The sequence below is a fragment of the Hydra vulgaris genome, chromosome 11, assembly GCF_038396675.1.
Source record: "Hydra vulgaris chromosome 11, alternate assembly HydraT2T_AEP".
Lineage (NCBI taxonomy): Eukaryota > Metazoa > Cnidaria > Hydrozoa > Anthoathecata > Hydridae > Hydra > Hydra vulgaris.
The window spans coordinates 4,635,001-4,660,843 of NC_088930.1; the positions used below are offsets into that span (position 1 = coordinate 4,635,001).

The 25,843-nt window shown below is 26.4% G+C and overlaps 1 protein-coding gene across 1 annotated transcript in view; it reads right to left on the reverse strand.

The window, feature by feature from the left end:
* The window catches only part of LOC100198234 (low-density lipoprotein receptor-related protein 6), a 57,840-nt gene extending 33,551 nt beyond the window's left edge, over positions 1-24,289 (reverse strand). The window contains exons 1-10 of the mRNA XM_065809845.1: positions 24,093-24,289; positions 21,013-21,221; positions 19,411-19,598; positions 16,051-16,454; positions 14,294-14,419; positions 13,509-13,718; positions 9,434-9,629; positions 9,027-9,348; positions 5,986-6,169; positions 5,449-5,869 (exon numbers count right to left, since the gene is read on the reverse strand). Of these exons, the coding sequence (XP_065665917.1) occupies positions 5,449-5,869; positions 5,986-6,169; positions 9,027-9,348; positions 9,434-9,629; positions 13,509-13,718; positions 14,294-14,419; positions 16,051-16,454; positions 19,411-19,598; positions 21,013-21,221; positions 24,093-24,147 (2,315 nt within the window). The 5' untranslated portion in view covers positions 24,148-24,289. The remainder of the gene's footprint in view (positions 1-5,448; positions 5,870-5,985; positions 6,170-9,026; positions 9,349-9,433; positions 9,630-13,508; positions 13,719-14,293; positions 14,420-16,050; positions 16,455-19,410; positions 19,599-21,012; positions 21,222-24,092) is intronic.
* Between the last annotated feature and the right edge of the window lie 1,554 nt (positions 24,290-25,843).

The window sequence follows — 25,843 nt, forward strand, 5'->3', positions numbered from 1 at the left end:
GTCTCATCGCCAGTAATAATTTGTTTGTAGACGTCTTGATAGTCAGAAAGCATTGCTTCACACGTTTTAACGCAACGCTCTTTTTCAAAGAAATTGAGAAATTTCGGCACCAAACGTGATTTGAGTCTTCTGAGGCCCAAATGATCCTTCAAAATTGCTTGCACCGACCCAAATGATATTCCAACCATGTCAACAAGGTCTCGAATGGTTAACCGACGATTTGCAAGCACCAATTCTTTGATTTTGTTGATGTGGCGATCATCAATCAAAGTCGATGGTCGTCCGGAGCGTTCCAAGTCATCAACACGTTCTCGGCCTTCTTTAAAGTCTTTGTACCACTTGTAAACATTTTTTTGAGACATAGTCTCTTCACCGAAGGTCTTTTGCAACATTCGATACGTTTCAGCAGCAGAAATATCATTCCGCAAACAAAATTTAATAGCACTTCTTTGCTCAACAAAATTAGACATAGTGAAAATCGCCGAATGCACTTTTGGTACTTCAGAAACAAGCGTAAACAAAAAAAAATAGTTATGAGTTTGAGATGTAATTTGGCGCAAATGTTAATGACATTCCTACCAACTTAAAAATAAAAAAGATTGGACGATTCAAATAAGGCGGGAAGTTTAAATTAAAAATTCACCTTACTTTTTGATCACAGTAGTATATATATATATATATATATATATATATATATATATATATATTTATGTGTGTGTATGTGTATGTGTGTGTGTATGTGTATGTGTGTGTATGTGTATGTGTGTGTATGTGTATGTGTGTGTATGTGTATGTGTGTGTATGTGTATGTGTGTGTATGTGTATGTGTGTGTATGTGTATGTGTGTGTATGTGTGTATGTATATATATATATATATATATATATATATATATATATATATATATATATATATATATATATATATATATATATATATATATATATATATATATATATACGTATATATGTATACATCATGGATAGGAAAGGCATGCAATGGCATTGTAATCTTGACTACGCATGTTTGTTTTTTTGAAAGCTTGACTACAGCTCTTTAGATAATTAAAAACACGCTGAATAAAACCAACAAAGAAAAAAAAAATAAAAACCTATAGCTCTAAAAAAAACCAACTTTTTTTTTCAAGGGTTTGCTTCCAACAAGGCTTCAAGCAACCACTATTGGAGTTGGAAGTTACTGGAAAAGAAAATCACGATTCATAAATACAGAATGATCAAAATTATTGATGAAATGATTGGCTGAAAAAAAATTGGGTTTTATCTGATTTAAAGTTCACCAGCCACTGTGAGCCCCATGCTGTAGCAGAAGTGAGATCCTTCTCAAGCTTAAATGCCCCCTCCAAGCAATCAGAGAGTGTTGGCATCTTATCAAGACAAGAATAAATGGTAGTATCATCAGCGAACAATGCCACCATAGATGTGAAAACATCTGGAAGATCATTAATGTAAATTAATAAGCGTATAGGGCCAAGGATTGAACCTTAAGGAATCCCTGAAATTACAGAACATGAAAAAGAGTGCTGTCAATCTAGGAAAACTTTTATACTACAATTGGATAGGAAGGATTCAATAACCTTAAAGATGTTACCTGATACACAATAAGAAGAAAGCTTATGGAAAAGACCAGAGTGCCATACTTTATCAAAAGCTTTAGAAATGTCAAGAGCGATGACCTTAACCTCTCCACCTCTATCTAATGTACGATAAAACCTATTGGTTATATATAACCAATAGGTTTTATTGTACTATAACAAGACTATAACAGGTATGTTGTCTGGACCACAAGCTGTAGAAGAGTTTAAGCAGGAAATCACTTTAGATACAGAAGCTGGAGTGACACGAATGTCAAGCAATGAATCAACCTGTTTGACGGTTATATCAGGCAGAATGCAACTAGTGGAATAAAGAAATGATATTGATAAAAAGTTTTTAGCAAACAATTCAGCTTTGTCTTTAGGTGAGATAATAAAATTTGAACCATAAAACAGAGGTGGAATAAACGATTTGCCCTTATTATTGATACTGTTGAAGATTCTTCGGAAGTCACAAGAACCTAAGTCCAGTAGAGAAGATAAATGATTTGGGTTGTCTGGAAAACAAGTTGGAAAGTTGACTATTTGAGTTAAAGATTGAGAAAGACAAAAGATGTGGGCCTTAACACCTGGAGAGTCACTGACACTAGAGGAAAGCCATTCAGTGTGATGAGCAATAAAGTCACCAACAAAAACAATATTGGCTGATGGATAAAGAGAGAGGGTCAATTTGATCAGAAATAACATTGAAAAGAGTGCAGTCTTGAGATGAAGCAGAGCAATATAGAACAAAGAAAAAGGCAAAAGAGTTAAGTTGTGCTAAATGAAAGTGCATAAAAGAATAGTCTGTGGATTCAAACCTAGTTTCCCAACAAATGGGAATTCTTACAAATGTAAATGCCAAGGCCAAGCGTGTGACTATTAAAGTCTTAACACATTAACAACCAACACTAAAATCACAAGATGAGACAGCTGAACTCAAATTAGTCTCACAATGAGCAAGGTCTGGTGAACTTTGCAAGAGATTAAACTCAACAGAAGAAAAGTTACTTCGAAGACCACAAATATTAGTGAATGAAAAGACCACAAATATTAGTGAACTTAGTGATGAAAATGGTTTTTTGTGTTTTATAGTTTTAGGTACTTTAGTCATTTTTGAATTAGTTAAAGAGCTAGACTCAAAGCATGGCACAAAGCACTCATTATTATTAATAAACCCTAAGCCGTAACAAAGGGCTTCAAATGTGGCCTCGACAATGCACACCAAAAGTAGGAACAGGGACACCATTCATACGCAACATGGCACTGTTAGTACTCTGATATTTTACAGCTGTTGATGGAATCAGCCTCTCTGAGAGCTACCACAGAGTTCAGGAAACCTGACTACCAGTCAGTCATTTTTATCTAGTCAACATCTTAAACTTTTACTTAAACAAGAGAGAGAATAGCAAATATATCTTTTTTCCTTTTTTTTTAATGTCTAAATAAAAATATTTATATGATTATATTTTAATAATGTATTTTTATATATCTATCAAAAAATGAATGCATACACAAATAAAAGAATAATAAAATAAATAACTTTAATTAAATATTTAAAAAAATCAAAAACTATTTTATTTATAATCTTTTCAAACCAATATGACAAACTTTGATCTTTTCTAATGCTTTAATAATATTAGACAATTTTAAATAAAAAAAATTTATATTTAATAAAAACCTAACTTTATTAAAATTATCAAAAAGTATTTAAAGAAAAGTTTATTGAAACACATTCGTTGTTGTTTATAAAAGTATGAATACAAACTGTTTTAAAAGAATTACATTCATCACCATTATAAAATAACTTTTGAAATAAATGAAGGTTTTATTTAATATTCCATGATAATTTATTTAATGGTGTTTAAAAACTTTATATAAAAGTATTTAGCTTGGTGTAAAAAATTTTATATGAAAGTTTACACAGCATAACAAAAAAAATAACTTGGCTATGTTTTTGACAATTAAATATATGGATTCATCAACAACTTTATTAAAACAGTTGTTCTCGTTGTTGTTTATCAAATTAATTGTACAAATTGTTTTAAAAACAATTACATTCATCATAAAAATTCACTTTTCAACATTATCATATCTATAATTTAAATGTCTTTTATAGTATACAATATTTGGAAGGAATATTATGCCTTATTACCTTATACTTTATTTAGCGCGTTTTCAAAAATCCAAAAAGCTGTGGTTAAGTTGTTGCAAAAAAAAAAAGCGTGGTTAGGAATAGAGTGCAATCGCGCCCCTTTTTTGTCCATGTATATGTGTATATATTCTTTTCATGATTAATTTTTAAATTTTAAAGCAACTTCCTGGTTGCAAAATAACTACAGTTATTACATAATAACTGTAGTTATTTTGCAACATACATATATATTTTTTAGCAAAAATATATACGTATATATAGCAAAAAAGACTTCTAATTATTAAAACAAAGTTTTAAAGTTTTCTCATACTATACAATATTGTTCCATATACCTCCCGCAAACTCAACAAATGTCTCTCTGTTTTTTTTTTAATTTTTTTTCCAAGCCAATTTTACTTTATAAGCTGTCATTAGATTTGCCCATTAATTTATTTATTTTATGTTTTTTCTAATTTTTAAAATGTTAAGTAATGTGTCATTAGTGATGTGTCATTAGTGATGTATTTTGTGCTGATGTTAATAAGAGGTGTCATTAGTGATGTATTTTGTGCTGGTGTTAACAAAGAAAATTTAAATTAAGTGATTAGTATTTTTCCCATTATAACGAAAATGTTTAATGAGGAAACCCAACATATTTTTATTCTTTGTCGATATTCTTTGTTAAAAATAAAATCTTAAAGAACATTAATGCGTTTAAAACTTAAAATTATTTTTAATCTAAAATTGGCATTATGTATAAAACACAGAATTTGTTTAAAAAATTATCTTTTTACATTAGTTATTAAGATATCTGGACGATTACTTATTAAAATCTGGACGAGTACTTATCTATCAAAGTAAATTACAATCTACAGAAAACAAAAACTAAAAGGTTGTTTAATTTAAAGACAAAAAAAATACACTTGTGTCAGATCTCTACTAAGAGAATTAGGAGTGCTCGATGATTATCTTTATTTTTAATATTGTACTTTTCAAGTTAAAGAACACTATACTATCAAAATTTTTTCTAAAACCAATTTATTTCTATAAAATATTAATATTAATATAAATCAGTCATAAATTTTATACTATCTAAATAGAAAGCTATAGCTAAATTGAATAACTATTTTTTTGTTTAAATATAATTTTTTATGTATTTTTGAGAATAAATCTTTTTAATTCGATTTATGTTTTTTTCTAGAATGTCCTCAAAAAAGTTTGGATCTTCATCATTATTTTAAAAAAGTGTGTTTTGTTTATTAAAAAATTATAAAAATTTTTTGTTGTGTTTCGATGGTTATCATTTAATTTACTATTTCTCTTTTCTTTTAAGAACATTGAGCACTCTACTTTGTAGAATTTATTTAAAATTGTCTGTATATATATCAGGATGTTAGGTAGTCCAATGGTGCCGCATATAATGCAGAATTCTCAATAGGCTTAAAATTCCCATAAATCAATGACCTTAATTTTATTTTTTAGAGTGTTTTTTTGAGTTTTTTAGGACCTTTTCTAGAAAATTCCCAATATTTTCTAGAACAACAACAATAAAAGTTCCCAATATGGCAAAAACGCGGAATAAAATTTGTTTCTGACTAACGCCCTTTATATATAGATTTATACATTTTGATAAACAAAAAACTCTTGTTCCTTTTTCTTACATAAATAACTAAAACTTATTGTTTACTAAAAGTCAAAGAAAAAAGTTGTAAAAAGCTAATTTACCTTATGAAGCTATTTAAAGCCAATAAAGTTGTATGAACACAACATACTTTATCACTTGTACAACATTGCCTATTAGCGATGATGATTGTTTTTCGAAAATATCCATTTAACCTAGATACCTCAATTTTATTCTGTTGACTCCAATAAACATTTCCACTAATTTGATCTAAAGCCAAACCTTCAACAAGATCATAAAAGCCAGTTTGAAAAATTACAGGATTACTGGAATGGTTGAGAGAAGCACCATTGATTGAACTTGGACCAGATTTATCAATCCAAATTATAGTCCCGCTTTTTAAATGCACTGCAATAAATGATAAATCTTTTCCAGTGACTCTTAAAACACCTGTACTATTACTTTTCTCTAATGAAATAGTACTGATTGATGTGCTAGTAGAATAGATAAGATTAGCTTCCAGTGCTAAACATACAATAAACAAAAAACTGGGTTTAAAATATATGACCAAAATCAATTTTATTTTCAAAAACATTAAAAACAAATTTCATGAAAATCACTTTCAATTCAAAATTACTTACGTTTGCAACTTTTTTTATTCATATTTAATTCATAACCACTTGGACAACCACATCTTATATTGCCACTTGGCTTGTAAAAACAGAAGTGAGAACAACCGGCATTATCGTGGCATGTGTTATTACCAGTTGTGGTAATACTTGCTGCCTTTACACCCATGATGTCAGGAATATCATTTACAACCAACTATCAAGAAATAATATATAAGAATATAAAAGAAAACATACAAAGGTTTTGAATTTTTTAATTCAAAACATTTGTATATTTTCATAACATACAAAAGGTTTGAATTAAACTGTGACATAAGCAAAACTCTATTCTATTAATAAAACCTTATAAACATTTTTTTAATGAGACTTGATGGTTCTCAAAAGATTTATGTTTTGTGTATAATAAGCGAGCTGCTAGGTTAAAAAAAAAAAAAAAGAGTAAAAAACATTTATGAGAAACCTAATACAAATTTTTTTTTTGACGAATAAGACCGTTGTGCGGAGAAACAAGTTGAGCGCGGTACTACCAGGGATGTGGTGGGGATCGAACTTGGAACCTCTCGCTTATTAAGCGAGCGCTTTACCACTACACCACTACCGCACTACATCATAGTCTCATGTTTTGTTCAAATGGACTTTGAACAAAACATGAGACTATAATAAAATAAATAAATTTTTATAAATATTTTATAACTTTTTTTTTTTGGAAATGAAATAAATATTTTGCAAATAGAACAAGCTTTACTTGTTTAGTATGGTTTCTGAAATTGATAGATAATTTTATGATGAAATTTATGTAAGTCATGTGTAAAAAAGTTAAAACCAATATTAGTCATTAGTGACAATTAGTGAGTGTGATCAAGGCGACAATTGGCCAAGAATAAATATCATTTCTTTGATTGAAACACTGTCAACATTATCAAGGTGACAGTAATCAAATAAAGATAAAAGTCTAATTGTTTTTATGTTGTCAGTGAAAGAATATAAATCTTTCATTAGCCTTTTTATTAATAAAAAAAGTCATCGTTAAAAAGATATAAAATTTCAATTTAATATTCGAGTAAAATTTGCTTATTTCAAACCTTTTCATTTTTGTTTTTTCAGTTCTTTTCTTTGAAGCAGATCTTTTTCGAAAAATTGTGGAATTTAATATCTTATTTTTAGCCCTTGGAATTAGGGTAGACATAGGTGATCCTGACCTAACTGCCAACCTCAAAAGTATTTGAAGTCAGTAAAAATTAGATGACCCGATTTCGTTGTTTTGTGGTAACCCTTTTGTGTCAAAATATTTTTGCCAATCTCTAACAGTTTAAAGAGGGCAATTTATTGCCAACCTCATTTTTCTTAATTCCAAGGGCTGCAGTTTCAACACTATTAAGAATTCTGTTTGTGAAAAATAAGCAGCAACTTGTACGACAAATTTGTACAATTTTTTAATTATTATTTATTATGTTATGTTATTGAATCGTTATATGATTATTGTACTATAAATAAACTGCAATTCCAATGAATTATAATGTTAAATATAATTCTAAAATATAAACATATATAAAAATGTAAATTATATTTCAATGTAAACTTGCATAAATATCAATCAGAAAAGAGCCATAATTGTTCATGACTACACTATTAAGCATCTAACATCACTTATTTTCACAAATGGGTTTGGGCAACCCCAGGAATGAATGAAAGTGTAACCCATGGTAACAAAACAAACAGATAGTCTGACCATTTTAAAATAAAAAAATGATTTAACTGGAGTAATTTTATCTTTTTTTTGTCAGAATGTAAAATTTATTAGTCAGAATGTAAAATTAAAAACTCAATTTAATGCACTTGTTAAAAACTAACCTTAAAATAAAATCTTACAAGTTCTTTTAAGAAACAATAAAACATTTTACAGCATAGATTAAGATAGTATGTTTATTAATAGCTTTTTGCCATTAACACTATTTTTACATAAAATTCCCACATACTTTAAAATGACTCAAGATAATTTGGAAAATAATCTTATATAATATTTCATGAAAATGAAATAGTTAATGATTTATGCCAAACTACTGTCATAAAATATATGTCTGCCTGCTATTTTGAGCCATATATAATGTTACATATAAATAAGAAAATGGCGGATCTTGTTTTAAAGTGTTACACAACTCCCAACTTAAGAATGCATTAAGCTATTTTACATAGGCATAAAAAGATTTTGCTCAAACAACTTTTTTATATTTTTAATAGCAAAAAGAAGTCTTTTAGACGATAAAAGAAGTAAATTAATGTTACAAAAACCACTTATATGTTTGAATGACAATTATGTTACGTAAATGACGTTTCATGTAAGTGCTACTTACAAATGAAATGAATTCAGATAAAAATAAAAACAAAGAAAATATAACTAAATATTGTTTAATAAAAATTTTTTATATATAAAAAATAATAATTAGCTTATTTTTACAATTCTTTTTTCAAATTAAATTCCTTGTAAACATGTGTTCTAAGATATTACATTAAACTTTTTTTAACGTGTGTATTTTTATGCTTTCTTGCCTTTTACGTTAATAGCAACGTTAAAGGCAAGAAAGCATAAAAATATATATTTTTTAATAAATGGTTTTTGGAAACATAAAGAAATCTTTGCTTTCGCAACAAAATCGTTGGTAAAGTAATTTAAGTTTTTGTTTTTGTAACAAGGTATATTTTTTTATTTGTTACTCACTAATTTTTAAAATAAAAAATCATTATTAGATGCAAAGCTGTTATTACAAATAAAAGATTAATATCAAAAACATTTCATAATATAATACATAATATAATACATAATAGAGTTAATTTTTTAATTGAACTTGTTTTGCTTTAACTTATATATTGTGAGTTCAAAAAAATTAATGCTATTTACAAATTAATAATAAAGAGAACTTTAAGACATTAAATTGACATTAGGCTAATGCATTAGGCATTTTTTATTTAATACAAGACCTCGAATGGCATTATGAAAATCTGTGTAAACCATTAAAGTGCGGAACCATAAAAACTTAAAAGAAAAAAATACTCACAACTTTTACTTCATTTGACACATCCATTTTGTATAAAGATCTATCAGTCCAGTCAGTCCAATAAAGGAAGTCATCTAAAACTGAGATACCAAACATGTGGGGTGAGCTTGACTTAAAAATACCTCTAAATTGATTAGCCAAATCATAGTATTCTATTATGTCTCTAGCACCATCAACCCAATATAAATACTGTTTTTTGTAGTCCAGGGTAATACCATTTGGCCAATGAAGATTTGAATTAACAAGAGTAACACGATTCTCTCCATCCAAATCTGCAGCTTCAATCTTTGGAGTTTTACCCCAATCAGTCCAATAAAATCGACTAAAAATATTTAAAATTTACAATAACTTTGACTATTCAAAATCATTAACAATTTTAAAAACCAAAACAGTTTAAAAGTTTATACCCATGTTCTGAATCAACTACAATTCCTCTTGGCTCATCTAAGTTATCTTCAACAATAACAACGCTTGCTGATCCATTCAAATTTGTCACATATATTTTGTTAAATTTAGGACAAGTCCAGTACAAATTGCGTGCAATCCAATCAACAGCTAAATGATCAGGTAATGTATATCCATAGGGTACTATTGTTTCAACAGCTAAAAATAATTTTTTTTATGTATTATTTTGCATGCATTATGAAGTAGTTTTTACACTAAGGAAGCATAACCTCTTTAATACACAAGGTATTAAAGAGGTTATGCTTCCTTAAAAATGCTCATCAAAACTATAATCAAATACTGCAAGCCTTCCCAGGAAGCATGCGTGGTCGAACGCCTAGTACATCTACGTCTAAAGTAATTTTTTTAGAGACACTGACCACGGCAGTTCGCATCTTTTTTATTTATAATGCGTTTCGACAATTTGCAGCAAAAAGCTAAAATACTGAGAAAAAATAACAATTCTTAAAAAAGGAAACAAAATCGTAATGAAATATCGAGTTATAATTAAATAAACTGGAAACTTTAATAATTAGAAAAAAAAATTATGAAAAAATTTTTTTTTTAATAAAATTTTTATGCAACCTTTGTATTTTTTTTTTAGGGTGGAATGCAACAAGCAAACTTGAGTGAAGTTCGACTTGAACTTTGAGGTCTGACTTTATCAAGTTAGACTAAAAAAAAGCTTGAGCAAATGCGTAAACAAAACTTGAAAATTTCAAGATCGCGCTTCAGAAAAACAAACTTGAAAAACTTAAAAGGCATTGATTCAAAAGCGGAATTGGAAAAAAACACTTTGCAACCAATGGCGGCAGAGTATTTGAAAAGGGAAGACCTTTTAAATTAAGTAAATTAACTATACATTTTTAAATAATACTTCTCAGTTTATACTTTAAAGTATTAACTTATAAAAACAAAATTAAAAGGTATTACAAAAATAATAACTTTTGAATTTTATTAAAACTTTATAATTTAATAAAAAATACTGGATTTAAATGAATATGCTTGTGTTACCTTCTATTTAGTTCAGGCTCTAACTACGAAATAACAGCTGCTTAACATTCAAATGACATATATGCTATGCGGTTATCAGCAAAGCATATATGTCATGCACAAGGTTTTTATTATTCATTTTTCTTGTTGAAATTTTATTTAAAAAAAAGATTAAACACCAACAAGGCTGCAAACAAACACTAATTACATCGGGAATTAGCAGAAAATTAATTAAAAATTATGACAACAGTTTTAATACCAGGACAAATTTAATATTTATAGAGATAAAGAACAAAATCAGTAGAAGAAAATGGTTAACACAAGTTAGATTTCATCTAATGTAAAACAGAATTTTTTTTTTGTTATAATGGTTCACAAGTCAGCAATAGAACGATAGGATCAAAATCTGTATAGATCAGGGGCGGATCCAGCATTTTATGGTCTTCAAGATAGCTAACCTTCGGGCAAGTAGCAAACTTCAAACAATTATATGTTTAAACTTATGTCAAATAGGGATGCTTTGCAAAAAATTGCCCCTCAGTTTGAGCTGACTTGTATCATTGAAGTGACAGGAAGATTTATTAAGTTTCTAGTATAAACAACTAATTTCAGCTAAATAAAACTATTTATTTTTTGAATTTAAGTAAAAGATAGGAAAAGAGGACTGGTGAAGCTGACCTAATAAAACTCTAATACCCAAAGAAACAACATTTTACAAAAATTGTCACAAAATCATTTCTCTATTTTAAAAATTTATGCAATATTAATGCAATTTTAGAATTTAAATTACTAAAGTTTCAAAAACTTAAAGGTTATGGAGCACATTTTTAGGATACAACTATTGATACAAAACAAACTTAACTTTCTTTCTTGCTCTCTACATATAGCATTTTACATTATCAATACTATTATATACCAAATGACCAAATGAGTCACTGAAGTTCATATTTGAAGTGAGGTTATCAGAAAACTTGAGGTACCAGAAAAGCCAAAAAAACAACAAAAGTATTATGACATTAAAACAAAAATTTACAAAAAATATTGACTATGTTACATATTCATACATTGATTTTAATAAACACAATTTTAAGGATTATTTTATTAGAGCATTTCTATGATTTTAAATATTATTTTTGTTTCACAAGATTATACTTTTTTTTTTCAGATGGAGTTCTTCATTTACTTTATCAATAAAAAAGATTTTCTTTCTTGATACTTTTTGATTATTTATGTTTTTATTCTTTGATAAGTTAAATATTTATAAAAAAGAATCAAGTCACTATTTTAATTTCTCCTGCAAAACCTCTTGTAGATACTTTGGAACCATTTTCCTTATCATAATTTTACATTTAAAAGATCATTTGTAAAAAAAGGCAATGTTGTGAAGTAAAGCAAGATATAATAATGACTATAAAATCTTTTGGCTTTATTTGTAAAGGGATATTGCAAACAAATTTCAAAACAACATTCCACTGTCACACAAGTGCTGATAATAACACCCCAGTATTGTCCCCTATAACATGAATGTGTAGATGAGCAGCCATTAAACCTGTTTAATTGCTGAGTTGGTAAAATCTCAGGATCTTTGAACAAATCTAGTCCATTATACACAAGCAGACAAAATTTTTTTTGAAGGACCTTTAATTACTTGGCAGATCAAAGAAAAATATCCTTTTCTGTTTTGATACAATTCTGCATTTTCTCTTTCAGAACTTGTTATAGAAAATATAAATTACAATTAATGATTTATAAGTTATATTGTTCCAATATATCTTAGAAATCATTAAAGTTCATAAAATCTAAAAATTTAAAAATACTGTTTATATATAAGTAAAACTTTAATTTCATAAAAAGAAGCAATAGCTGATATATATCCTCTAAAGTATTACACACACACCGGTTTTCAAGGTAGACTTGAGTTCAAGTTCGCTCTTCGCATTTGCTCAAGTCCAATTTCAGACTTGAAGTATGACTTCAAATTTTAGACTTGAAGTATGACTTCAAATTTCAAGTTCGCTTCTTGCATTCCACTCTTAGAGTGGTGGTTGTTTTTAGCTACAGAATTCGATACAAGTAGATGAAAAAAAATTTTTAATTTAAAAACATAAAAAAAGTTTTAAATAAGCTCCTAAAAATTTTGTTAAAAAGTTCAATAAATTAACAATGCACTAGCCCACAAGCTTTTGGAACACAATAACAATAGTTCATCAGGAAATTAACTATCCGATTTAAATGCACAATTTGAATATTACAACAAAAGTGCAGACTATTGCCATGGGGGTAGTAAAAACAACAAAATATTTTATATTTAAATATAAGTATTTATGACTTATATTTAAATATATTATTTATTTTTTTACATAAAAAACTTACTTAATAAAAAATTTTTTTTTTCACAAATAAACAGCAATTAGTTTTCTCATTTTCATGTGCATTAATAAAAACAGTAATGTTTAGCAAAAACGTTTCTAGCGCAAATTATAAATGAAAATCTTTTCTTAATAAACAGACTGAAAAAAGTCACAAAAAAACTTGTTGTTTATCAAAAAACATTTTTATTTTTGTTATATTCTTATCTGCTTTTTTCTTAGATTAGTATCAATTTTGGTAGTGGAAAATAACAAACAGCCTTAAAGTCAAAAAACAAAAACAGTAAAATATTTAGGTATACTATTTTTTAGACAATTTTTTTAAATTTTAATCATTTAAATTTTTTAAACTTATTTAATTTAGATTTTCTATTCCGTATAGTCTTTGTTGCCTTTCTTCAAATATTGCTGTTTTATTCTCTCTAGTTTCTTATAGCTTTATTTTGCCGCAAATTCTTTTAACACTTAATATATAAAAACGCGGTCAAGTGGTCTAAAAAAATTACTTTAGGCATTGACGAACAAGGCGTGCAAATGCACACGCTTCCCAGGAAGGCTAGTACTGTATATTTTGGTCAACTCGCTATATTTATATATAGTTATGAAATAAATTGTTTAATGCACAAACTTTTGTTATGCTTAGTAAATTTTGAAAATAAAACAAAAATATAATAACCTGATCCATTTAGAAACGCCCTTTTAATCACGCCATATTGAGCATCTAATGCATCTGTCCAGTACGCTCTCATATCAATAGGATCGAAATCTACCGCTGAAACTGTGCTTAACCCAGATATTGGTAGCTTTATGTTTATAAAATCATTAGTGTCCAAAGAAACAATTTGTAAATCAGGACGTGTTGCTATCAAAACAAACTTCTCAATAGCTAGTAACAAAATTATTTAATATCTTTGAAATAATATAGTCATGCTTTAGAAAAAATCTTATATAAAAAAACACTTTAAAAATTAAATTATGTAAAAAACACATATCAAGCAAAAGCTTCCCACAAAAAAGTAACTTTAAAATATTTAACAAATATTGACCTAAACATAAATAAATGGGCATACATAAAATACAGATGAACATCAATAAATATTTAGATATTTAATTTGAAAAACCAATAACATTTTTTACGTTTTATGTGTTATATAACGCGGAAAATGTAATTTTCCGTTTTATGTTACACATAAAATGAAAAATGATATATCACATACTTTAACTATATAACCCACACTATCATATTTAACTCACACTATATGTTGCACATTAAGCTGTGAACTCTTAATCAACATATTTAACTACATATCTAACTTAATGTAATTAGACTAGTAAAATATACAATTAAACTATAAAAACATATAACTAGACTATAAATCATGCAAAATATGGAAAAAAATATGCAATCACTTAGACAAATGCTTAAATGAGCAGTCATTCGAAAAATTTTACATTTCTAACCATTTGAACATGTTTGGTTATCCTTTAACAGCTTGTAACCTGTGCGACATTTGCATGAATATCCTGAAGGTTTTAGAAGACAAAGATGACTGCATCCACCATTTCTTATATGGCAACCAGAATTAACTATGAGATATAAAAAAAATACTTTTACAATTTAAAAATTAATTTTCAAAAAATATATAAATAGTCAAGTTAATTGTCTTTTTACTCTTTCTAATAGCCAAAATATAAAATATATGTTGCTAATATAATTCATCACAAAAAATGTTTCTACACCAGCCTACCACAAATATATATATATATATATATATATATATATATATATATATATATATATATATATATATATATATATATATATATATATATATATATATATATATATATATATTGATATATATATAGATATATATATATATATATATAACATATAGCTACAACATATATACAAGTAACTTTTACAAATTATTGTACAAACATTACATTATTACTTCAAACCTTATAATACAATATCATATTATATCACACTCATCATGCCTTATTAGGTCTGAGTAAATAAACTTATTTATACTTTCAATATCATTACTTTATTGTTAATAATATAATGCAAAAAGAATTATTAGTAATGGTTATATACAACTAGTAATAATAGTGTAGAATAGAGTAGTAAAGCCATAGAGTATAATAAAGTTGCTTTAAAAAAATAGCATACAGTAGCAAAGCCATAGAGTAACATAATAAAGTTGCTTTAAAAAACAAAAACATAAAGTAGCAAAGCCATAGAGTAAGATAACAAAGTTGCTTTAAAAAAAAACAGCATAGAAATAAATGTTGAACAAGCGGTTAAAAAGTCCATCATAAAAATAGTTTTTATAGAATCATATGTAAAAACAGCTGTATAATCGGTGTAGTCAAGGCGATTTATAAATTATTCTAATTCTTTTATTTGGAATTAGCATAGTTTTATCAGCGTATTATTTCCAAACAAGAGCTTTAATGGTATAATTTTTTTTTGCTTCAGGTTTTTTTAATATTTAAAGAAACTTTTCTTTTTTTATATAATTTTAAAACCTTTTTATACCTGTAATAGTGAATCTAAAATACACCATTTTGGAGTCTTTAGATTAATTTCACTCATCGGCATTAACATAAATTTAATTAAAATCTTTTGAAAAACTGCCTTAATTTAGTATTGATCCTAGTTCTAAACGGTTCTGACAATTATTAACTATATATAGTTGTCAAAACACAATATTTCTATCAATTTCACAAAAAATACTAGAATTCCAACCAAGAAAGAGCTTATAATTAAAAAAATTGCCAATAAATGATCAAAACAGATTATATTGTTGAACTATAATGTTCATTTCACCTAAAAAACGTATTTATTCAAAATCTTATTCAAATTTGGACAAGCGATTGTGATTTTAGGATTTTTTTTTAAAAAAAGAATCTTCGGTCTGGGTTTTTTCGCTATAAACATTTATATTTTATGATTTCACAAAGTTTATCGTTTTAATTTTTTTATCTTTTCATAATTCACAGACCTGATCATTTAACGGAAATATGTCATAGTCAACAAAATATCATGCAGACGCTATAATATTTTAAAATTGCCTTAACTACACTGAGTAGTAGCATATAAAAGTAGTAGTAGCACATAAAGTTTACAAGTAGTAATGTAGAAAAATGTTACTATCATAGATTAATCAGAAATCAGCAAAACAAAATCAAATAAACAATAAAATATATACAAAATGGTTGCATCTTTTGTCCATAAGATTTGATAGATTTGATTTCTGACAACTCAGAAATTTCTGTACGGCAAAGCTCCACTGAACCATTAAATTTATTGCAAGATGAAATAGAATTTTTTTTTAAATTAGAAAAATAAACCCGCAAATCAACGATTGCCATGTTAACAATGCCATTGAAGCTATTTTCTTCTGCTTTAAAAATAATTTTTCTATCTGATCCATCAGTGCGTATTGATTCAAGTGTAAGCTTTTGGCCATCGAACCAATAAACTTGATCATTGTCAGCTACAATTACATTGGGTACTAAAATGTTTTTGTTTACAAACACTTGTGGATCAGATCCATCCATGTTAATTTTTTCTATTCGAGCATTATCACCCCAGTCAGTCAAAAATAAAAGGCTAAAAATACAATTATGAAAATATAAAAACAGCAATACATTTAAAAACATCATTAAAGTGGTATAAACATATTGTATTTTGTGAAAAAATAAATGTAGAAAAATTGCACACACATTGTCTTGTATAGAGTATCAAGGTACACTTCACAAGTCACAAGACACAACTATACTTGTGTAGTGCATCAAAATAGTACACAAATTTTACTTTGTTAATAAATAACCAACCAAGCCTTGTAAACAACACTAAAATATGTATTTGTGTAAAAAGCAGGGAAAGGAGCTCAAAACCTTTTCCTGTTTTGTATATAAAAAAATACATATTTCATATGGATAAATGTTTTAAAAAATAAAAAGATATGATTTTTAAATCATGCAATATAAAAACAACATTCATACAACATAAAAGCAACACTTATGTGAGCTTGTAAATAAATTGCTTAGCATTTATGGCTTTTCTTTCTTTGATTTACTTAAGTTCAAATTTACACTAGTTTTGCACATAACAAGCCTTCCTGGGAAGCGCATGCGGTCACACGCCTTGTACGTCCACGCTTAAAGTAGTTTTTTTAGACAACTTGACCACGTTTTTATATAGTAAGCATTTTAAAAACTTGCGGCAAAAGAAAGCTAGAAGAAACTAAAGAATAAAACAGCAATACTCAAAGAATAGAACCGAAAACTATATGAAATAGAAAATTTAAATAAAATAAGCTAAAAAAAAATTTAATAAAAAGAGAAAATTGTTGTCAAAAAATAATAAACCTAAACATTTTTTCATATTTTTAGAGTGTTTATTATTTTCCACTACTTATATTGATACAAGTCGAGCAGAAAAATAGATAAGAATATTACAAAAATGAAAATATTTTTTAATATACAATTTTTTCGCAACTTTTTTCAGTCAGTATATAAAGGAAATACTTTATAAATTGCACTAGAAACACAGACAATTTTTAAATTTGTTTTTCAAATGCCTTTGCTAAACTTTACTGTTTTTATCAATGCAAAAAAACTAATCGTTATTTATTTGTAAAAAAAATTTATTTTTTTTTAGCAAGTTTTTTATGTAAAAAAAATAAAACGATGCTGCAAAATTTTGTGGGCTAGCGCATTGTTAATTTACTGAACTTTCTTAACGTAATTTTTAGGAGCCTATTTAAAACTTTTTTTTAAGTTCTTAATTACATTTTTTTAAACAGAGCAATCGTTATGTTCAAAATCTCTTGTAATTCGTATCAACATTGGAAGTTGAGCAATATAAACAATTCTATTTCAGACATGTATCAAATGCGGTAAACACATTCATTAAAGAAACTATGTTATTCTTTTATTTAACTTATTCCGTCATTAACAAAATTTATCAATCAAATAATATTTTTTACAAATAAATTACAATTTATTTTCTCTTTTTCTTATCATAAAAGTATTGAGAAAAAACGTCAAATATAGCAAAAACTTTTTTAAAAGCAAAAAGACGTAAAAATAAATAAACGTAATAAACGAATAAACGTAAAAAAAAAAATTAACAAAATTTCTTATAGTTATAGCGTACATAGCAAATTAGTTTCTTAATTATACTGACTGATAGAAATTGTGAATAAACTGCATATCAAAACTTTCAATTGTTGTTATATTGTTATAAAAGATAATGTTTTTTTAAACAAAAACTCAAAAAAAAAAGAAAACAAAAGTGGTCTAAAAATTTTATGCAAAAAAACATTTTTTAATTTACTTTCTTTAACTATTAATTTTTCTAGTTTATATAATTTAACTTGATATTTTGTTATAATTTTGTTTTATTTTTTCATAATAGTTAAGTTTAGCTTATTGCCACGAATTATTGAAATGCTTTATAAGTTAAAAGATGCAAATTGCCATGGTCAGTTTGTCAGAAGAAATTACTTTAAACAAGGATGAAAAAGGTGTGCGACCGCATGCACTTCCCAGGAAGCCTTGACATAAGTAAATTTAAACCATTTCACAGTATACTCAGATACCAATTTTAAATCAAAAAAATATTTCCAGATTTTTCAGGAAGTTTCAAGGAATTGTTTCCAGGAAAAGTAAACAGGTAATTTTTTTTAACATGAACTTTTCAGTCATATTTTAAACATATATATATATATATATATATATATATATATATATATATATATATATATATATATATATATATATATATATATATATATATATATATATATATATATATATATATATATATATATATATATATATATATATATATATATACAAACTATAAATTTGAATTAAAAAGATCTGCTACTCTAACAATTTGTTTTTGACAACTAAAAAAATAAATTATACTTATTAATACCAACAAAAGCAAATAAACACAATCAAGGTAATTCAAAAGGTAAGGAAAATTAAGTTTAAAGTCAAAAATTAGAAATGATAATTTTGTGATTAATGTGAATTAATTCTAGTTTTAGTTTTTATTTTTAAGCATTTGTTTAGCTAATTTCACATGAAAACTTATTTTAACTTTTAAATTATTCAATTACATTGAAATAGTTCACCAAACTTTAAATAAGTGTAACTAAACATCTTATTGAACTTATTCAACTAATGCTATTTATAACAAGACATTTTTGGAAATAGATATTTCAGTTATCATTGTTAACTTTTAAATGGTATATTTTAGGGACCAAATTTAAGATGGCCCTTAAAATGTAATAGCTAATTTTTCTTTATTCATCTAATAAATAGACTTGATTTTTGAAATTTTCCAAATATTTTTAAAATAACAACTGTTACATAAATAGAGTTTTAATAATTCTAAAGGTTCAGGGTTTTTAATAATTCTACAGGGTTTTAAATATCACAAGAACTACTGGAAGTCAATAACCTGCATCACATATTTTAGATGTAACTAAAAAAATATATTTTTTGAGTATTAAAAAGAAAATACTTTAAAAATTATTCATAAAACTCACCCTTTGCTTGGAAATACTGTCAGTCCTTTTAAATGGTTTGACATTTTATGATACAAAACTAATCTATCTAAGCCATCAAAAGAGCAGACTTCAACTCTATTTGTAAGCTGATCTGCAAAATATATTTTTTTTGAAATCCAATCAACTGATAAATGTTTTATTTCTGCAAGCTGAAAATCCAATAAAACCTAGAATTATAACAAAATATAAATAATAATAGAAGTATCTGTTGTTAAGAGCCGTTTATCTTTGAGAGTATTCTTAATCTAACTTTGATGTGTTTAAAAGATCATGTGTAAATAGTTTTAACTTATAATACTTGTTATCACTAAATAGAAAACCTTCATAAGCATAAATACAACTATAATAGTTATAAACTGTAACATTTCATTAGTGATTATTGACATAATAAGGTGTAACAATGAAAAGATAACTACAATGTAGAATTGTGTTTTAATATAATTGTTTTTTAATAATTGTGTTAAGTAGTAGTATATTGTCTTTAGAGCATAAATAGTTATTCAACTTAACTAGGCATCAGTCATTCTGTCTGAAAAAAAGATTGATGGTTTGTTTTTCCTATGCTGGCATCTTCTGATAATTCAAAGTGATACACTACACCTCGAACAAGTATAAAAACACAAGTTCTACATTGTAGTTATCTTTCAATTGTTACACCTTAATGTGTCAATAATCACTAATAAATAAAATTTTCCAATTTATAACTATTATAGTTTTACTTATGCTTATGATACTTGTTTGTTTTTTTTAATTCACCTCCCCATGGCCAAGAGGGCCACTACAGATGAGGAGGCTACTGGTGGTTATAACCCTCTTTTAACTCTATAACTCCGAAACACGAACCTTGACAAACAAGGCCGCTGCGCGGGAGTTACAAGTTGAGCATGGTACTACCAGGGATGTGGTGGGAATCGAACTCGGAACCTCTCGCTTATGAAGCGAGCGCTCTACCACTACACCACTACCGCATTATATAGGTTTATATGGTGATAACAAGTCACCCACCAAGAACTAAGAGCCTGTATGTCCATTTTTTGTGTTTCTGAGAAAATCAAGTTTTAAAATTTAATTTGTAAAGACTTTCTGCCAGAATGTCCGATTAATTTTTTAAATATTTTAAACAGTTGTATCATTCTTGAGACTAGACTTATTGGACACATTACTCCATTGATTGTTGAATATTTATTGATAATAAACAGACAAAACACAAAATGTGGACATACACCCTCTTGGTACTCAGCTGACAAAGTATTTTAAGTTAAAAATATAGTAAAAAGCTTTAACAATTATATGCTATATTTTATATGCTATATTTCTTTTAACAACTTCATGCTTTATTTCTAACCTATATGCTACATAATTGGTTCAATACCATTTAGTTTCAAATGAATAATAAGATACTATTTGGTACATAATAAAATAGGAGAAATTTAAAACAATTTCTCAAAGATTCAGCATTTCCTTTAATATAGTTGTTGTTTATAAATATTAGGTTTTTATCAAAAATTCTCCATACTTTAAATAGCGAACTAAAATCAATGCGAATCAAAAAATGATAATTAAAATTCTTATAACTATTACCTTTTGTTCTTTTGTTATTATGTTAACAGAAATTATCCTTCTAGACTCTGAAACATAAAATAATGTTTGAGTTTCATAGTCAATATCTACTTCAACAACATCTTTTAAACTGTCTGCCAATGTTACAACTTTTTGGGTAGCAACTTGATACAAAAAGATTTCCTGATTTGAAGCAAATAGAACTCCTTCTTTAGTTTCAGCCAAAGAAACTAAAAAAATTATTGTGTTAATGTAATAAAATATTTTAAAAATCAAAAAAAAGATTGAGACTTAATATACAGATAAGGGGTCATCCATAAATTACATCACGCAATTTTAGATCGTTTTTGACCTCCTCCACATCCTTATCACAAAATAGTAACACTTCAGTAACAAGTTTTGTATGAGTCTTCACAAAACTACCAACCCCCCTCTCCCTTTATAGCGTAACATAATTTATCGACTAAGTGCTTTTGCTTATATATATTGTTTTAACACACACTTTATAATCTTGTTTCATCATTACAACTACTGTTGTGTTAAATGTGTTGAAAAAACTACTGCTTGAATACATTCAGCTTTATCTTGCAGTGTAATTTAATGGTTTCTAGCAATAGGAATGAGCTTATTAGAAATAATTTATTACTTCTTAAGCTATTAAAAATATCAAGTTTTAACAACAAACTATTGTTTGTATTTAAAAACATTAAAATAAAAAAAGAAATTCAAACCCACATTGCAGTCTTTGCAATACATATTACTAACTTAAATGAATTCATACAAAAAATAGTTGAGTAAATAATTATAGATATTTTAAAACAAATAGCCGCATTAATAATAATTTAAAAAAAAATGTAATTATCAAGTCATTCAATTTCTTATTGTTTGCCAAACAAACTGCACAATCTTATAAAAATATTTCCATTTACTATGCTAAAATTTACAATTAAACTTCTTTTCCTATACAAGAATAATACTTTGTTACAATAGTTATTAATAGTTTTAAATACAAATAAAAATGCCATATTTGTTTACATTTACTATAACTGATAGAGTTTGTTAATGAGGAATTTCTTAAAAGTTTTTAATTAAAATAAAATATAAAATATAGAGACATTATTTCAAAATGTTTTGTACAGATTAGACATATTATGGAATTTTATACACTTTTGGATGTGAAATTAAATCCAAAATTATACTTTAATTTGAAATTTAATTTTATGTCTGCTGAAAATCTGTACAAAACAGATATCACTATGAAAGATCAAAATAAAATAGAAAGATCAAAATAAAGATCAAAATAAATCAAATTAAATCAAGCAGAAGCCTTTTATCAAGCAGATGATATTTTACAGTCATCTTTCTGTGCAGTCATTAGTTACATGAAGTCATTCAAAGGGCGAATGAAGCGATCCCAATTGCGAGATATGGAAATATTTATGTGGTCTTCAAATTTTCAGTTTATATATATATATATATATATATATATATATATATATATATATATATATTATATATATATATATATATATATATATATATATATATATATATATATATATATATATATTATATGAAGTTTAAATCAAAAATTTTAATGATAGTAATAAAGCAATAATAATATGATTTTGTTTGATATTGTATATGCTTGATATGCTTAAGTATTTTTTATTGAAGAACAACTATTGAGTTTTGTGATAAAAACAGAATTAACACTTAGCTAGGCAAAAAAAATTTCTAGAGAAGATATGAACCTTTTTTTTCTTCTGTAATAAGTTGTTTTTTTATAACAAAAAAGAAAAAAAAAAGATTTTCTCTTATTTTATGATCATATTTTGGGTTCAAATTTTTAAAACCCAGATAATATTTTACACAAAAATATCCTGAAAAAATCTGAAATATATTTCTTCTTAAATCCTCTTAATTTAAATTTTAGCTTGTGACTCTTAAATTTTTTTGGATACATTTCTAAATTTTTGTAGGTAAAAGGTTTTTCAGGTAAAAAGCAAATCTATTTTAAACTTTGGTTATGCTAAAACCCATTAGTCTCTGATTGATCTTTGAGTCTGACCCTAATCCTGATCTTAAACCATTTGTTTAAAGTACGTTTATGTCGGCCTATCCCTGTATTTCAGTCTATGTATGTTTACACTTATCTCTATATGTCAGTTGTCGCATGTACTTTTATTTTTTCCAGTTTTTTCTATTTCAGTGCTTGCTTGTCTTCTTAACACATCTAAAGGCATGTAGATAGGAATGTCCTAAAAAGAATCATTTTATTAAAAAAACAAATTTTATTAAAAATGTTATACATTGAAGTCTAAAACTTGCAAACTCAAATATGGCAAATATTAGCATTTTTAGCGTATTTTTTAAAACTTCATCATTAAATTAGAGAGCATTTCAAAACCTTTTTAAAAAAACTATCTACTACAATCAATTGTAAAAATACAGCAGTAGGTAACTGAAACAATGCTTTAAAAAAAAAACTGTAAATGTTTTATAAAATATAATTGATAACACCAATTAAAACGAGTAAGTTTTTGTTTTGCAGCAGCTGAAATAATAATTACTAAAAATTAAGAATATTTAATAAAATTCATTTTTCTAATTTCTACAGTAAGCACACAGAAGGCTCTTACAAACATTTCTTTTTTATAAAAGTCTTCTTCTATAAGTGTATAAACAAATGACTTTATGTGTACAATTTTTTTTTTTTAATTATTTTAATCAATTTATTTATTTTGAGGCACCCTAATGTACACTCATTGAACTTGTATCGAAAGTTATTTTTTGACATAAATTAACAATAAAATTTATTATATGTAAAATTTAATTTTAAAAAGGTATTTTGAGCTTGTTTAAAATAAACATAAATAACTTTTTTTTTGTTAAAAAAAAAAGCAAAATTGTTTTGATTTAACATCGCCATATTACATCTGTTTTTAAAACCACAAAAATTTTCTCAAAAATTATTATTAAAAAAATTGTGTATAAACATTATTATTTTAAAATGTTGAGGTAAATAAGTAAATCATGTAATCAAAATTAATCCTACAAACATTGTTTGTGGCATAAAAAAAATTATTTAGATAACTTACCGTGACAATATTTTAAACTTCTGAGGAATACTAATACACTGAATAGTAAAATCATTTTTTTTTATTTAAAGATATCCATTGGTATTTAAACAATTTTTAAGCATGAATTTTGTAAATAACTAAATAAATGTCAATGATAAATACAGTGGGATCACACACCATTCGCCTCCATTTTAATTCTAAAATTAATTGAAATTGGTCAATTAAATATCCGGGGGTTTAAACTACCAGTAAAGAAATGTTTATAACAATAAAGTAACTTTTGATAAATATTTAAAATAATAATGTTATAAATTAGATAACTTATAGTTAAATGCTAAATTTATTTTTTATTAAAAACAACACTATTTAATAAACGATATTTGCTGTACTGCAATTTTGAAGTTCGACCCGACTTTAAGGCTGTTGTTATAAAAATTACAAACAAAACGGCGAATGCTGAGCTAACTTAGAAAGTGATTATTAGTATTATAAAAAACATTTTTATCTTTCGCTCTCGTTTTTTAAGCTTCTAGATTAGAAATTTAACCCTAACCCTGACGGTGTTACGGTAGTAAAGCGTAAGCAGATTTAAGTATTTTTATTATGGCAATAGCGGATGAGAAACCGGATGTGTACTAATATTAAAATGCTAAAAAAATTTCAGAACAAGTTTTTTAAGTTTAACATTTTCTTAGTGTCTAGTTTACGCTAAAGTAAAGTAACGGTTTTTATTTAAAAAAACTCAACATTATTACAAATCGAGCCAGGATAAAAGGAGTCTGTTGAGCATAGTTTAGGGCCCATAGCAAAATGATCATCCTAAATATACGGAACTAGCACGGAACTACCAAAAACATCCTAAGGATCAAATTTCGAAAGCGTTTCACTATTACACCTAATGGTGTAATGGTGAAACGCTGAAGTTAATTTAAAAAAAAAACTGTCAAAAAGTACGCACACGTTTACATTCTTTGTGAAAATCCTTAAAGTAGACTGGCAACAAATAATAAAACGCGTATTCAATTTCTACTTTTCGGTTTCAAGCTGTTTATACAGGAATTTGAACATGGCAGAGTTTAAAAAAATCAAATATAAAAAAACAAACATTTAAAATTTATGCGCTTTTAAGTAATCCCTGCAATAGAGTTGCAAAAAGATTTTATATCTAGTGAAATAACTAAAAAAATTTTATTGCATAAATAAGGAAGTAGAGAATGTGGACTAAAGTGGTCAGCTTTTGTAAGTGTAATTAATACTCTTGATATATTTCCATGAAACATTTATAATTGTGTTAAAAATAGCAAAGAAAAATCTTTCGAAATGTTTGTTAAGACTTGAAAATGAAACAATGAGAACGATGTCATTCCAAAGAAAAAAAAAATTTTAATCAAAAAATTCTTATAAATCAAAAGAGCAGTTCAGACTAAAGGTGACCTTTGTCACGGTTTTTACGTAGGAGAGCGCAGCGCCAAACTAATTAAAATTAGTTCAACGCTTCGCTCTCCTACGTAAAAGCCGTGACAAAGGTCGCCTTAGTTAAGACACTCTGAAATGTAAGCTTCAACATTAAGGGTGACGAAGTCTTTCGAACTCGAAGTTTCGAAGTGTACATTTGTAACTACGAAAATTGTAAAAGTTAAAGTTTCGAAGTCAATCAAAGCAAATTTGGACTTCGAAAATGTACGAATTTTTTTCCGAAGTATTTCAATTTTTTTTCGAATTTTTTTCAAAGTATTCTGAAATTTTCCTGATTTTCTGCAAAACAGAAA